Source organism: Haliotis cracherodii, unplaced genomic scaffold (genome assembly GCF_022045235.1).
Source record: "Haliotis cracherodii isolate W230 unplaced genomic scaffold, xgHalCrac1.p SCAF_9, whole genome shotgun sequence".
Classification (NCBI taxonomy): domain Eukaryota; kingdom Metazoa; phylum Mollusca; class Gastropoda; order Lepetellida; family Haliotidae; genus Haliotis; species Haliotis cracherodii.
In genome coordinates this window covers 2,183,868-2,198,030 of record NW_027266343.1, presented here as the reverse complement: position 1 = coordinate 2,198,030, position 14,163 = coordinate 2,183,868, and the positions used below count along the sequence as shown (strand labels likewise).

The 14,163-nt window shown below is 40.4% G+C and overlaps 1 protein-coding gene across 1 annotated transcript; it reads right to left on the bottom strand.

The window, feature by feature from the left end:
• Positions 1 to 1,787: 1,787 nt before the first annotated feature.
• LOC139452281 (uncharacterized) lies at positions 1,788 to 13,716 on the bottom strand. The gene is made up of 13 exons (XM_071233689.1): positions 13,605 to 13,716; positions 10,478 to 10,602; positions 9,499 to 9,541; positions 9,298 to 9,393; positions 8,493 to 8,627; positions 7,233 to 7,544; positions 6,252 to 6,371; positions 5,606 to 5,953; positions 5,037 to 5,086; positions 4,744 to 4,786; positions 3,941 to 4,066; positions 3,329 to 3,522; positions 1,788 to 2,889 (listed from the first exon to the last, which is right to left on the bottom strand). Exons 2-13 carry the CDS (start codon positions 10,589 to 10,591, stop codon positions 2,635 to 2,637), a joined length of 1,836 nt encoding a protein of 611 aa, XP_071089790.1. The 5' UTR covers positions 10,592 to 10,602; positions 13,605 to 13,716; the 3' UTR covers positions 1,788 to 2,634.
• Between the last annotated feature and the right edge of the window lie 447 nt (positions 13,717 to 14,163).

The window sequence follows — 14,163 nt, the reverse complement described above, 5'->3', positions numbered from 1 at the left end:
GATCCGGGGTAGAATAGGTGTTCAGCAACCCATGCTGGCTATAAAAGGTGACTTTGCTTGTCGTAAGAGGCGACTAACGATATCGGGTGGTCAGGCTCGCTGACTTGGTTGGTTGGTTGGTTTGTTGTGTTACGCCCCACCCAGACTATATGACGGCGGTCTGTAAATAATCGAGTCTGGACCAGACAATCCAGTGATTGATCTCAGGAGCATCGATCCACGCAATTGGGATCGATGACATGCTAGAACCAAGTCAGCGAGCCTAACCACCCGATCCCGTTCGGTTTGACTGGAACTAGCTTGTCGCTAAAATGGGTTCCATATATTTGTACTTTTATCATAATTGCATTTGCCTACTGTAAGTGAGTGAGTGTGTTAAAACTTAACGTCACATCGGCATTATTTCAGCCATATACGATGGTCAAAAAGTTCATAGAACTCAATATAAAAACAAGGTGTAAGTAGAGTTTCATGTTTTTATTTTTCAAAATAATCTCCCTGCACTTGAATACACTTTCCCCATTTATGATGTAGACTCTCAATTCCCTGAAAATAGAAGTCTTCTGCTTGCCCCCCAAACCAAGCTTCTGTAGCAGCAATGAGATCGTCATCATTGGCAAAACTCGTTCCACGCAGGTGTGACTTGATATTTCGAAACAGATAATAGTCACTTGGTGCCAGGTCTGGACTATATGGGGCATGATTCAATTGTTCAAACTTGCATTCACGAATGGCGGCTTGCGTAACTCTACTGTTGTGGACAGGTGCATTGTCGTGAAGAAGCAAAGCACCAGCAGTTAACATCCCGCGCCGTTTCTCTTTGATTACGTTTCGCAATTTCTTCATTAGAGCTGCATAGTAAGCATCAGTGATTGTCTTCTTTGGTGGCTTATAATCTATCGTTAAGACGCCCTTGAAATCCAAGAATCAGGTGGCCATGATCTTTCCAGCAGATGGCTGAGTCTTAAACTTCTTTGGCGGCGGAAATGTCTTGTGCTTCCACTGCTTAGAATCCTTTTTGGTTTCTGGATCCCAATGATGAATCCAGGTTTTATCTCCAGTCACAAGGCGAGCATGAAAATTCTCTGGATCTGCCCTATAAATGTCCAAGAGCTCTCCACTCGTTGGTGACGATCTTGCGCATTCAGATTTCGGGGTACCCATCGGGCAGACACTTTAGACATATGCAAACGTTCATGGATGATATTGCAAACACTTCCATGAGAAATACCACACTCTGAGGCAATTTCATCCACCTTGATGCGGCGATCAGTCATAATAATATTTTGAACTTTGGCCACAATTTCATCTGTGATGACATCTGCTGGTCTGCCAGACCGTGGGTCATCTGCAAGTGATGTACGTCCGCACTTAAACTCAGCAGCCCATTTTGCTACGGTGGAATATTGAGGAGCATCCTCACTGTAGACATTAACCTTCGCTCATGAATTGTGCGAGCATTTACTCCTTCTTTGGTAAGAAATTTGATCACAGCCCTATACTCAGTTTGGGAGCTATCCATATTTTAACAAGGGTACCTCACATCAAATAAGTACTGTAACATTACTAATGGGTGTAACCACCTATACTCTTGTAGACACAGGTATGAAAGATGCCAGAATACGATACAATCATCAAATCTTCTGTTGGGTTCATTTAGATTCCATGTTCTATGAACTTATTGACCATCCCTCGTAACGACGAGACCAAGTTAATATATTTACAGTTTATTTTTTATGCAAAGTTTTATTCGAAAACAAGTTGTGAAACATATTTGAGCATACTTTATTCAGAAACAATTTATGAAACATATTTGAGCATGACAATATTATATATACAGTTTTAAGACACGGGCTATAGGCCACCAGAAACAAGCTAGGCCACCTCGCTGGGGATCATGGGGACTTATAGTACCTCTGCTTCCTGCATGATACCCCAGCGGGATTTACGTCATCGCTTTAGGTACTGGTGGTTGTACACAATACTAGCCGATATTAAAAAATACTTAGCAATGAGTTGTACATGTCAAAATAGGGAATTGCATTGGACATTACTTTTGGACTGATGCGTCAAATTTAGAAATGTTCTCAATGTGTCTACCATAGAGCGTTTTGAAAGAATTAGTGAGCCCTTGAATGCTGTAACCTTGATCAAACAACTTTTGAGCAAGAGTCGCATGACGCTCTTTGTAAATCTTCCTGGAAAGAGCATGCTCGATTATATCCAAAAAGGTGTGATATGGAGACACCAAAAGCTGGAGCTTCGACATGAAGGGAAAGTTGAATATTAGAACGTTGACTAAATGCAACCCTGACTGGGTTTCGCATGCTCTCTTGGATCACAATATATCCTGGGCCACAGAGGTGGTGTTCAATGAATGGATCCATTCAGCATTGTTGCAATAGAATACAAATCAACAACAATCTTCAAGGCAAATGTTTTTAGTCTGAATAATGTTGAAAAACTATAATTTCCTTAACAAATGTCTTCAAACACTCAGATTGGTTTGTTGACAAATATGTGATAACTACTCATACGTGAAAAATAACAACAACAACAACAACAACAACAGCGTCAATATCTATGCACTAGACAATGTTCAGTAAGTGTCTGACTCTTGTGTCACATGTGGGGTCAAGCAAGGACCGGACCCTTTCCTGTTTTTGATGTTGATTTACCACGAGTTCCATATGTTTCCCGTTTTGTTCTGTACACTTTGGGCCTGACGTCCATTGCTTTAACGTCCATTTTGCACACGTTGAGCTTTTCTTCAGCAGTAGTGATTTTGTCCATGTTAACCCTTCGTGCAATATCTGGACCAATTGAAAAGTGGCCATGTGGGTCGATGCATAGTTCTAGACAATCACATTTCGCATTGTAGAAGAATGTCTGAAATAGAAACTGGAAGTTAACACGTTTCTGTGTTTGACACAAATTTATTCCAAAAAACTAACGTGAAACCAAATACCAAAGCGAAATATACTGTTATCGTTTTCGTTTTAAGGCATGAACTTAAATTTGTTGAAAATTTAAATTGAATTAAATTGAAACTACTAAACCAAATATTATACCATTTTCAAGAAGAAATTAACGGTAAACATTTATTTTAAATATGATATTATCAAGGTTAAGGAAAAACTGTCTTCATTGTCAGCCAAGACAATAACGATTGAATTCCTTTTTCTCAATTCATTAACAAATATATAGAGGTTAAATCTCTTTGACTACTTTAGAAATATTCAAAATGGCAAGTTAAAAATCGAATTGAGTAATACGATGATATTTGAAAGTTGTTTGTCATAAATTTGCAAACGCTTGAGGTCTTAACCTTGTCTGGAAACGACGGTAGTCTGCAGTGTTTATCGTGTTCCAAGCCAACATCGCGTTTCATTTGATTGTAGAAAGGACCGTCAGCAGCAAAATAGAGTGGATGCATGATGACATAGTCCCACAGCTCCAGTCCAGACAGCTGTCCGATCAGCTCTACACAACTAACGGCAATGTCGATAGGGTCAAACTTTCCTGAAGCAAATGATTTCATATATTTCAGTCTTCAGCAACCCATGCGTTCCGTAAAAGGTGACTATGCTTGTCACAAGGCGACTAACGGGATCGGGTGATCAGGCTCGCTGACTTGGTTGATGCATGTCATCGATCCCAATTGCGTGGATCGATGCTCATGATATTAATCACTGGATTGTTTGGTCCAGACTCGATTATTTACAGACCGCCGTCATATAGCTGGAGTATTGCTGAGTGCGGCGTTTAATAACCAACCAACCAACCAACTGATCATAATGAGAATTAAGCAAATAATATTTTTAAAATCAGCTGTCGTACCTGTTCCAATTAAGTAAGTTAAATCGAAATAGACGTCCAGTAGAAACAGTCAGATAATAACAATCAACAAAATTCCTTTCATTACTTGGTGGTACTGTACCTGAGTCTGACTTGACCCCAGTGTTAATAGCAGCCTCAAGAACCGTCTCCAGCATACCAGCTGATATGGTGGTTTTCATGTCTAGGAATGGCACTGGTGTTTTCTTCGATGTTTTCGTTTCCAATACTAGAACCAATCATTAATGCAATAGATTAAAATTGGTGGGTGTATGTATGCATATTAACATGAACGACGTAGATATATGTGCGGCTGGCATCGTCACTGTGTCATTATGATTCATAAACACGTGCTCATTATATAGTCAGAATCGATATTGCTTTTAGAAGAGATTTCTTTTGAATATGGAAAGGGTTTTGTCGCTTTTGTTTGTATGATTGCAGTTAGGGTATTTTGAAGAAGGTACGTCAATTCATCCCGAGATCAATACAGGTGTCATACAACCAGACAGGCATCAGCACTCAGCATCAGTATCACCAAACCATTAAGGTAAAATACGTCCGAATGCTGATACCAAAGATTTGAAGATCCGGGGTAGAATAGGTCTTCAGCAACCCTTGCTTGCCGTAAATGGCGACTATGCTTGTCTTAAGAGGCGCCCAACGGGATTGGGTGGTCAGACTCGCTGACTTGGTTGATGCATGTCATCGTAGTCCAATTGCGTCAATCACTGGATTGTCCAGTCCAGATTAGAGTTTTTTACAGACCGCCGTCATATAGCTGGAATATTGCTGAGTGCGGCGTTAAACAGCAAACGAACAACCAAAGATGTGGAGCTTTGTGAAAAATATCTCTAGGATTCCTAACGAGGAATGCGTGCTTCATTCCAACTTGGCCACACTCACGTGCTTTGTTAAGGGATTCAACTTCTTTTACTTTGTCTTCATACTGAAATGTGATTAAATGGCAATAAACATATTGAATGTCCAAGACTTATTAAAAAAATTAGTGGTTGGTGTACGTCATAACCGAAAAGATATTGTCAAACAGATTAAACGAATACAGTATGAACAAGCAAAACAATAAGTGTATATCAATGTCTGTTGAACTGTTGAATATAAACTTTTAAACACACACAAATGATGCTGTGGGGAAAAATATATTTGTTTATGCTAATAATGTATTTAGGGGTAAATACCTTCCGTGAGGCCACACAGTTTTTGTGAAGATTCTCTGGATTGGCGAGAACTGTAAATAGAATAATGGAGTTCCTGATTTTAATGCTGATTGGAATTATTTTGTTTGTTTGTTGTTTAACGCCGCACTCATAAATATTCCAGCTATTTGACGGCGGTCTGTAAATAATCGAGTCTGGACCAGACAATCAGTGATTGACATCATGAGCATCGATCCACGTAATTGGGATCGATGACATGTATGAACCAAGTCAGCGAGCCTGACCACCCGATCTCGTTAGTTGCCTCTTACGACAAGCATAGTCGCCTTTTACGGCAAGCATGGGTTGCTGAAGACCAATTCTACCCCGGATCTTCACGGGCGATTGTTAACACAATGTATATCTATTATCATGTTTTTATTCTCATAATCTATAAATATTCCCTTAATCTTAATAACGTTTATACACAAATGTTGTCATAATATTCAAACTAGTTTACACATAACACTTTATCAAAACGAATTTACTTTACGTTCTTTTCCAAGATTGAGCAGTCTCGGTGAATTCAGTGGCTAAATTCTTCCACTTACCAAAGTCGCCAAGTTTCCCAAGGCTTCTTATTGGCACGACCAGGCTGGACTGCACGTCCATGTTAAGTGTTGTTCCTTCCGGAATAAGCGATTTGAGATCTCCGTCGAAGACGTCCTTCACGACCGACTCTAACCATTCGTGTCCCATGGTCCGACCAGGATCGACGTCAATTTCGATGACAACAGACCCCGCCCGCACAGTGACAATCTGAGCATCACTGGACCTGAGTCGGATGTTGATTACTTCTTTCTTGGCATCAATCTCATGGACGAGCAGCTTCTCCAGCTCGGGATTGTGGGGGTCTGTGGTGATGACGAGCAGAGTCTTGGACGCTGATGGCCCAGGAACTAATAACAAAATATGGGTTCATGGGAACAATTGACTTGCCTTTGCATGTCTTTTAGGCGGTTGCCACAGGACACGCTCACCTATATGCGAGCACCTGGTATCATCACTATTTGATAGTGGTTATTAAACACATGCTCATGATACAATCGGAATAGTACAATTGACTCTGCTTTTAGCAGAGATTTCTTATGAAGACTGTTATTTGAATGTTCATATGATAATATTATTTTGTGTGCTCAAACGTAACGCGCCTTACTGTATCCGCTTACAGGAAATATATTGAGAATATTTACATACCAACGTTGACATTGATTGTGTTTTCAGTTCCATCCTGTTTTGCTATGACGATCTGATTAAATGACTTCTTAATGTTCATTGTGCAGTGACTTCCAATTTGACAGTTCAAACCTTCATGATCTGAAATAAATGCATAGATGTACCATATCGATTCCGATTTCAACATTATTGTTATAATATCTATCTATCTATCTATCTATCTATCTATCTATCTATCTATCTATCTATATATATATAGAACATATATATATAAGAACACCTTACATATATATATTAGAACACCTAAATCGAGACTAATTCCCAGTTAGCAAACTTCTGAGGTAATTGAATATCAACATTCAAAAACATTTCGCCGACACCAAGAAGAAAATATTATCATGACACACATTTCATGCCGATCAAAACTATTTCTATTGCATCAAAATATATTGTCGGGCAAAAGAACGTATTCACCCATTATCCATTGTGTCTAGAAATGAATCAAACGCGAAATGGTTCTTCAACGGTGATATGTTTTAAACGAGTATCAGAGTTGTGTTTTGGACCTAAAGTTTGCAGTGTTTCGGCGACTGTTTTCAGTCTGATAACGTTTGTAATTTTGTGGTCAAATCCAATTTTCAAGTGTATACTTTCTTTTGCCCAGTAGTGTACTTTGACAAGCGCAAGTGATCAGTGATAACACTCATTTATTATGACGTCATTGGTTGTATGCCATTTCCAATACCAGGGGCGATCAGGAATATTAAGAAGCTTTCCCGTTTCATATAAATGACATTAAGTTTGTATTACATGTGAATATATATAATGTGATATTCATGCTGGCTTACATAATACCATAAGTATATCACCGTTGGGATGACAACGTTGGTATCCGAACTGCAATGTGTTAACTAGTCCTTCTTAAAATATTCAACACTAGCACATCAGCAGATTTCACTGACACATGAGGGGCACTGAATTATGACCCAACCTTAGCTTTACCTGGTACATTCCCTTCGTTCAATAAAGCATCAGGGTTAAGTTGATGGGCATCCTCCGTGCCTTCTGTTGTTGCTTTCCCAAGGGATTCACTTGGCAGTTCATCCTCTGTCTGCATGTCGTCATCAGAATCCCAACTTGGCTCGGATTCCGACTGTGACAGTTGAGGCTTATGTCTTGGCACACAGGTTATGGTTAAGTCTTTCATTTCCTTGGTGCAGTCGCCCGGCAGCTGATACAACACTTCATTAAACATGCGATTCTTTTCTTCAAATTTGTTGACGACAAAGACCCTTTTCTCACTAGCCTCCAGGCCTTGAGTTAGAACAAAGAATGAAGTATTTAATGCATGAGAAAACGCAAATACTGAAAGCATTCAATGGAACAGTCTGAAGTTTCAAATGTTACAGTTTCAGGTCATCGAATACTCAATAACACCCGCAAATCTTTAAACACATAATGTTTATTGACATTGTAAACGACAAGGGTTACCAGTGATTTTCTGAAGCAGTTTCTCTCACACACGCCCGTGATAACTTTACTCACAACCGGGCAAAATACAACTGGAATAGAGTTGAGGTGAAATGGGGTTTAACGTCGCGTCCAAGATTATTGCACTTATATAGCGACGTGCATGTACGTGTGTGCGTGTGTGTCTGTGTCTGCTTGTACTAGTCCGGACTGATGCCGATTTACACTGAGATAGCATGCTGCAGTTTAACATGAATACCCCACTCAGACACAGTATACTGACTCCGAGCCGACCAGTCCTTGTTTTAGCCCTTTCATGCCGAGCGCCATACAGGGTAACAACAAGTACCATCTTTAAACGTCTTTTGGTATGACGCGGCTGGGGATCGAACCCCGGACCTTCCGCTCTCCGGGCGGACGCTCTACCATTAGACCACGGAGGCGGTCGAGTGGAATAGAAGTTGTCCTGATAAATATTGATCAAACAACATACTTAATTAAAGTGGTGGCCATTTCGTCAAGCCAGTGGCACGTTTTCTAAGTTTTTGGTTGCGAGAAAATACCACACTTATCAAGAGAAATATTTATACGCTTTGAAAAGTCTAAAAACTTGAAAACGAATTGAAGAACGTCCCTTTCATTTTTTAATAAACAATGTTATTAAAATTGCACTCACAGTTGCCTGCATCGACTAACTTGTTGTGAGTGTTCTTAGGTGTCTGATAAATGGTGTATTTATATAAATACATTTAACAGAACATTTGTCAGCTTTTCTTCAGACAGGATATTTACCTTCAAAGTAGTCATACACAGAATCGTGTAGCCTTCCCTTCCTTAGTATTAGGGAAGCTAAACCTGTGTCAACTAACAGATACATGGTTGAAAAACTTGCAAAGGGTAACCTCTCGGGGTCAAACATTTCTCTATCTGAAAAGAAACAAAAAAGAAAAGTTAATCCTTTTTTCAATTAACCCATCGAAAACAGAAGTTTTGTTCAAGATCATTTTGTGTTATTAGCCACTTGCGGACAATACATCTTATCCTTTAGGAAAAGTTGATTAAACTTGTAAGGTACTATGCTTCGGACTCTAAAAGTAATTTCAATATCAAAATGGTGGGACTGTGTTTTTGGTGTATTTTTAGAATACTTCTCTACATCCTTAGACGTGTAGGCTATGGCATTCCTTTAATAATGCTACCCGTGAAGATCCGGGTTAGATTAGGTCTTCAGCAACCCATGCTTGCCGTAAAAAGCGAATATGTTTGTCGTAAGAGGCGACTAACGGGATCGGGTGGTCAGGCTCGCTGACTTGGTTGATGCATGTCATCGTATCCCAATTGCGTGGATCGATGTTCATGATGTCAATCACTGGATTGTCTGGTCCAGACTCGATTATTTACAGACCGCCGTCATATAGCTGGAATATTGGTGAGTGCGGCGTTAAACAACAAACCAACCAACAACCTTTCAAAGAATTGAGCTCCAAATGTTCAATATAATCCGGGCGTAAAAAACAAATAGGGGTAACAACCTTTGCACATTAAACAGGATTAAGTTATTTTTAATCATGCATAGATCTGCACTGGGATGCGTTACCTATGCATTTGATAATGTCATGCTGTCCTTCTTTCTGGCCAACCCTCTTTGACAAATCCTCGGCTGCCAACACTTTCTCTTCCGAGCATATAATAACTGAAACAGTTTTCACAACATTAGGACCCATGCAGGTGTGTAAGAAACATATTTCAGTCACACACCAAAATGCACACACTTTTCATTTTGTGTTTGTCAACTTACCATTTCGTTTGCTTTCTTTGCCATTGTGCTTTCCTGTCGCTCTCTGTAATTTAGTGAAAATAAATATGAAGCAAGCGCATGACATTTGAGCAAATATGTTTTATCTTCGACTTATAGAGATATGCGCAGCTACGGTTAAATAATTTAACTTATCGATGATGATTGTGCATCACCCTGCCTAGGGATGTTGAATGTTGCTCATTATATCAACCACTGGTTTATCTGTCCCTGACTAGATTATTGACAGGCAGTCGTGTGGGGAGGTGGGGTAGCCTAGTGGTTAAAGTGCACGCTCGTCACGCCGAAGACCAGGGTTCGATTCCCGACATGGATACAATGTGTGAAGCCCATTTCTGGTGTCCCCCGCCGTGATATTGCTGGAATATTGCTAAAGGCGGCGTAAAACCATACTCACTCACTTACAGGGAGCCGTGGCATAGCTAGAACATTCCTACAACTGTTTATTATTATTTTCAAGTATTCATAATGTAAGGTTCGATATTCGGGTGATATAGTGTTGAATACATGAACAAGAATTATTTTTTTCGTTGTTAATACAAAACAATATTTGGCTTGTTACTAAAACTATAACTTTTTTGTGAGGTTAGGTGAAACGCGCAAAACGTCGTGTTTAAGATAATTCCACTCGTATTGCGACGTGCATGCACGTGTGTGTGTGTGTGTGGCTGCTTGTACTTCTCCGGGCTGATGCCGCTTTCATAGTGCCAACCCACCGAGATACCATGCCGCAGTTTAACATGAATACCCCACTCAGTCATATTAAACTGACGGTCCTTGTTTTACCCCCTTAATGCAGAACGCCAGGCAGGGTAACAACATGTACCACCTTTTAACGTCTGGTATGACGAGGCTGCACAACCGACATTCCTCCCTCTAGGAATACGCTCTGTCCACTAGACTAGGAAGCGATCTCAAATAACACAATTACGTATACCATTGTTACGAAGAATGGGTTTACCTTGCTGTTTTTCATGATAAACTCCCCAAATGAAAATAGACCCAACTTTGAGCTTGCACTCATTGTATCCATGGGGGTAGTGTCTGTTTGAGTCTTGCCATCAATGGATCGCATAAGCCCTCATCCTGAATAACAAAATGCATTGGAATTAATTGCAAGTGTATGCTAACCAAGACAACAATTACATAAACATCCACAGCTCACGTCATACTTGGGCATTTTCTCCACCTGGAGTGTTGACGTGATGCATGATAGAAAAAACATGTGGACATTACGTGTATGTATCATAGACAATACTTCGCGGATTTGTATATACTAAGTATTTCCATGATCCGCCAATGCATACGACCGCTATGTGGTGTACACGTGTTTATTTTCGTAATCATGCATGCAGACACTACCATTGCCTGTCGTTACAGAAAGACACTACCATTGCCTGTCGTTACAGAAAGACACTACCATTGCCTGTCGTTACAGAAAGACACTACCATTGCCTGTCGTGACAGAAAGACACTACCATTGCCTGTCGTTACAGAAAGACACTACCATTGCCTGTCGTTACAGAAAGACACTTTCAAGACATTTCATGCAGCGGTGCAATAATGAAAGCAAATGTCATGAAGATTCCGGGGTAGAATAGGGCTATATTTGGGCAATTGTGCTCCCCTTTCTTCGGATCTGTTTTTTGTGCATATGACTCGGAACTTCTGCTGGAATTGTCAAAAGCCAAACACGGGAATGTAGCCAAGAAGTTCAATTTTAACTTCAGATATATCGATGATCTGATATCGATCAATAGTGGTGAAGTTGCCAATTCCCTTCCACTGATTTACCCACCTGAATTACAAATATAAAAGACAAGTTAAACTGCTTCCTCTGTTTCATATTTAGATCTATGCACAAAATTCAGAGTGAAAAAAAACACTTCACAAGACTGTATGACAAGAGGGATGACTTCAACTGTCCAAGTCACCTTTCCCTTTATGTCGAGAAATATTCCAGCAGCTCCAGCCTTTAGTGTCCACATTCTGCCACTTTTGAGATACATTCGAGCATACTCTTCTACCAAGATTCTAAGAGCGTCAGAAGACTTTTGCTTTAGTTTCACATATGCTGGTATCTTTGCCATCGACGCTCATATAGCCTCATAAACCTATTCGCGCTAATGTCAATACATTTACATATTGTACATATCTCTCCCCTCCGACCCACCCACCTGACCCGTGAAGATCCGGGGTAGAACAGGTCTTCAGCAACCCATGCTTGCCGTAAAAGGCGACTATGCTTGTCGTAAGAGGCGACTAACGGGATCGGGTGGTCAGGCTCGCTGACTTGGTCGATGTATGTCATCGATCCCAATGGCGTGGATCGATGCTCATGATGTCAATCACTGGATTGTCTGGTCCAGACTCGATTATTTAAAGACCGCTGCCATATAGCTTGAATATTGCTGAGTGCAGCGTTAAACAACAAACCAACCAACCCCTCCGACCCATCCCTATGGGAATAAGACACCGCATGAACACAACTACAGCCCACATGTCCAGCAGTACGTTATGTGGGAGTACCATGCTAGCCTTCACGTATCAGTTGATGCAAAACGCGTTATATGATTCTCTCGACATTTCCAGCATCCAAGACCTTAAGCTTCTAAATACCATTCTTTAACGTATTTTTTTAATAGGCGGCCTGCGGATCGAACAAGACGATCTATGAGGTAACACAAGCGTTTATTGACTTGCACGCTGCACGCTGGTTTCCCTCGCGCTTGATTCGTTGCTTACAACGTGCGAATTGAGCGGTTTGCGGACGTATGTATTCACGTATGTTTGAAACTAGTGTTTGCAAACTCATGAAGCATTGGCGATCATTGTGGTTTTGCTTATCTGTTTCATTGTTGTGAACTATAATAAACAGAACAGGGACAGTCGTCATGTTGCATATGTTGCGCATATTTCAGTTAAATGTTTATCAACAAATTATCCAGAAATAAACAGTTATAAATGTATTCATAACTGTATTAAACTCTATCACATAATTGTCAAAATTGTTAGCACAACGTTCACTCGCGATCAGCTTGTGATTCGTAAACAGAGTTGGCAACATAATGTTATTAGAATTCAGGAAATTGCATTGGCAACAGAAGGCGTAAGATGAAATTAGTATTTTATCTACCAGTACATGTTTTGGGGCTTAGCACGAATTTCTCGGCAACATAACTCACAGTTATGATATCACAATAACAGATAGTAAGGTTCCCCGTATGATGTGGCACCCGTGAAGATCCGGGGTGGAATTGGTCTTCAGCAACCCATGATTGCCGCTAAAGGCGACTAAGCTTGTCGAAAGAGCCGAGTAACGGGATCGGGTTGTCATAGCAACATGATATCACCGTTTCCTACACCGGTTCACTGTGACCGGATGACACTGCACACGGAGCCAAGTTTCGTTTTGAGACTAAACAGCAGTTGCCTCCCTTTACACTCGTTTTGTCAGGAAATACATTTCTGGCGTCGTTCAAAATTAAACATACAAGGGGGAACCAAAACCAAGAATTTAAATTAATAAAGTACTTAAAATTAACATGATCAAATAACTACGATAACACGTGACATTGCTGGGATTATAGACTACTACCCACACCAATGACGTATCACTTCCTCGTTCTCCTTTCGATTCGGACTCGGTCTCTCGTGTGTATTGTTGTGTCACACTTTTTCCTTACACATTCACTGGCCTAGCGGTGTATACAGCATAATACACACATTCTCACCCTATACACAGTACACGCTTCACTTATCCATTATACTTGTGGTGTGTGGAACGCTGCCGTCCGGATTAACGGGGCCTCGGTGTGAATGTAAACATATCTATGGATGTTAATTACTTTGTGGTTTTCCTATTAAAGGGCGTGTAGACCTAATTAGACATTTTCCATCTTTTTCTTTAGTTATACATTATACTTGTGGTGTGGGTAGGGACACACTGACCTACCCCTAAACGTTACTGTGTTAACTGGTGATATGCCACTTCCCGTAAAAGTCTCTGCGCTAAGTAGTGATATTCAGTAACCCTAAACGCCACTATGCTGTGGTGGCTAATGGGAGACAATTGTGACAAGTCTTACCTGATAAATAATGCAGTTTGCCAAAGAAAATATTCACATGTTCCTCATTTGTGTTAGTATCACTAATACTAAGGCAGAGACACGAACACATTCTATGTATTGTTGTGTAAGGCTGCGTGACGTAACCCTATTCCAACCAATCAAACGACGGCTGACATGAACGGGAGTCACAATGTATGTATCGAAGGCAGTGGACGCATCATGTGGTTTAACCTTAAATATAGGTTGGAGTTTAGGTGAATTTCAATGTACTTCCTTAAAATGATTGAAATACCACTCAGTTTAACGTCTGTGTTGTATTTCTTGTCATGTATTCCACAGAAAACAGTTGTACTAATTATCTGAGATACAAGTGTATTGATCTGAATGTAAGTTGTATACGTTCGTCTCAAGCACATGCTGTGAATCAATAAATCATAATGACGCTGTCACTAACGTGCTGTCACAGACATTAGTGCTGGGGACCAGTTCTAACCCAGAATTAGAGATAATACGTGTGTGTTTGTCTTACACGCGAAAAACTTATGTTGTTCATAAACCGTTGAAAAGGGTTTTGTGA

Excerpts from the sequence above, each read along its gene's own strand:
- LOC139452281 (XM_071233689.1), bottom strand. The coding sequence starts at position 10,591 with ATGCGATCCATTGATGGCAAGACTCAAACAGACACTACCCCCATGGAT. Across the intron at positions 4,787-5,036 it reads ACTGTGTGGCCTCACGGAAG|TATGAAGACAAAGTAAAAGA; the intron begins GTATTTACCCCT and ends ATCACATTTCAG. Across the intron at positions 4,067-4,743 it reads TGAATCCCTTAACAAAGCAC|TATTGGAAACGAAAACATCG; the intron begins GTGAGTGTGGCC and ends GATTGGTTCTAG.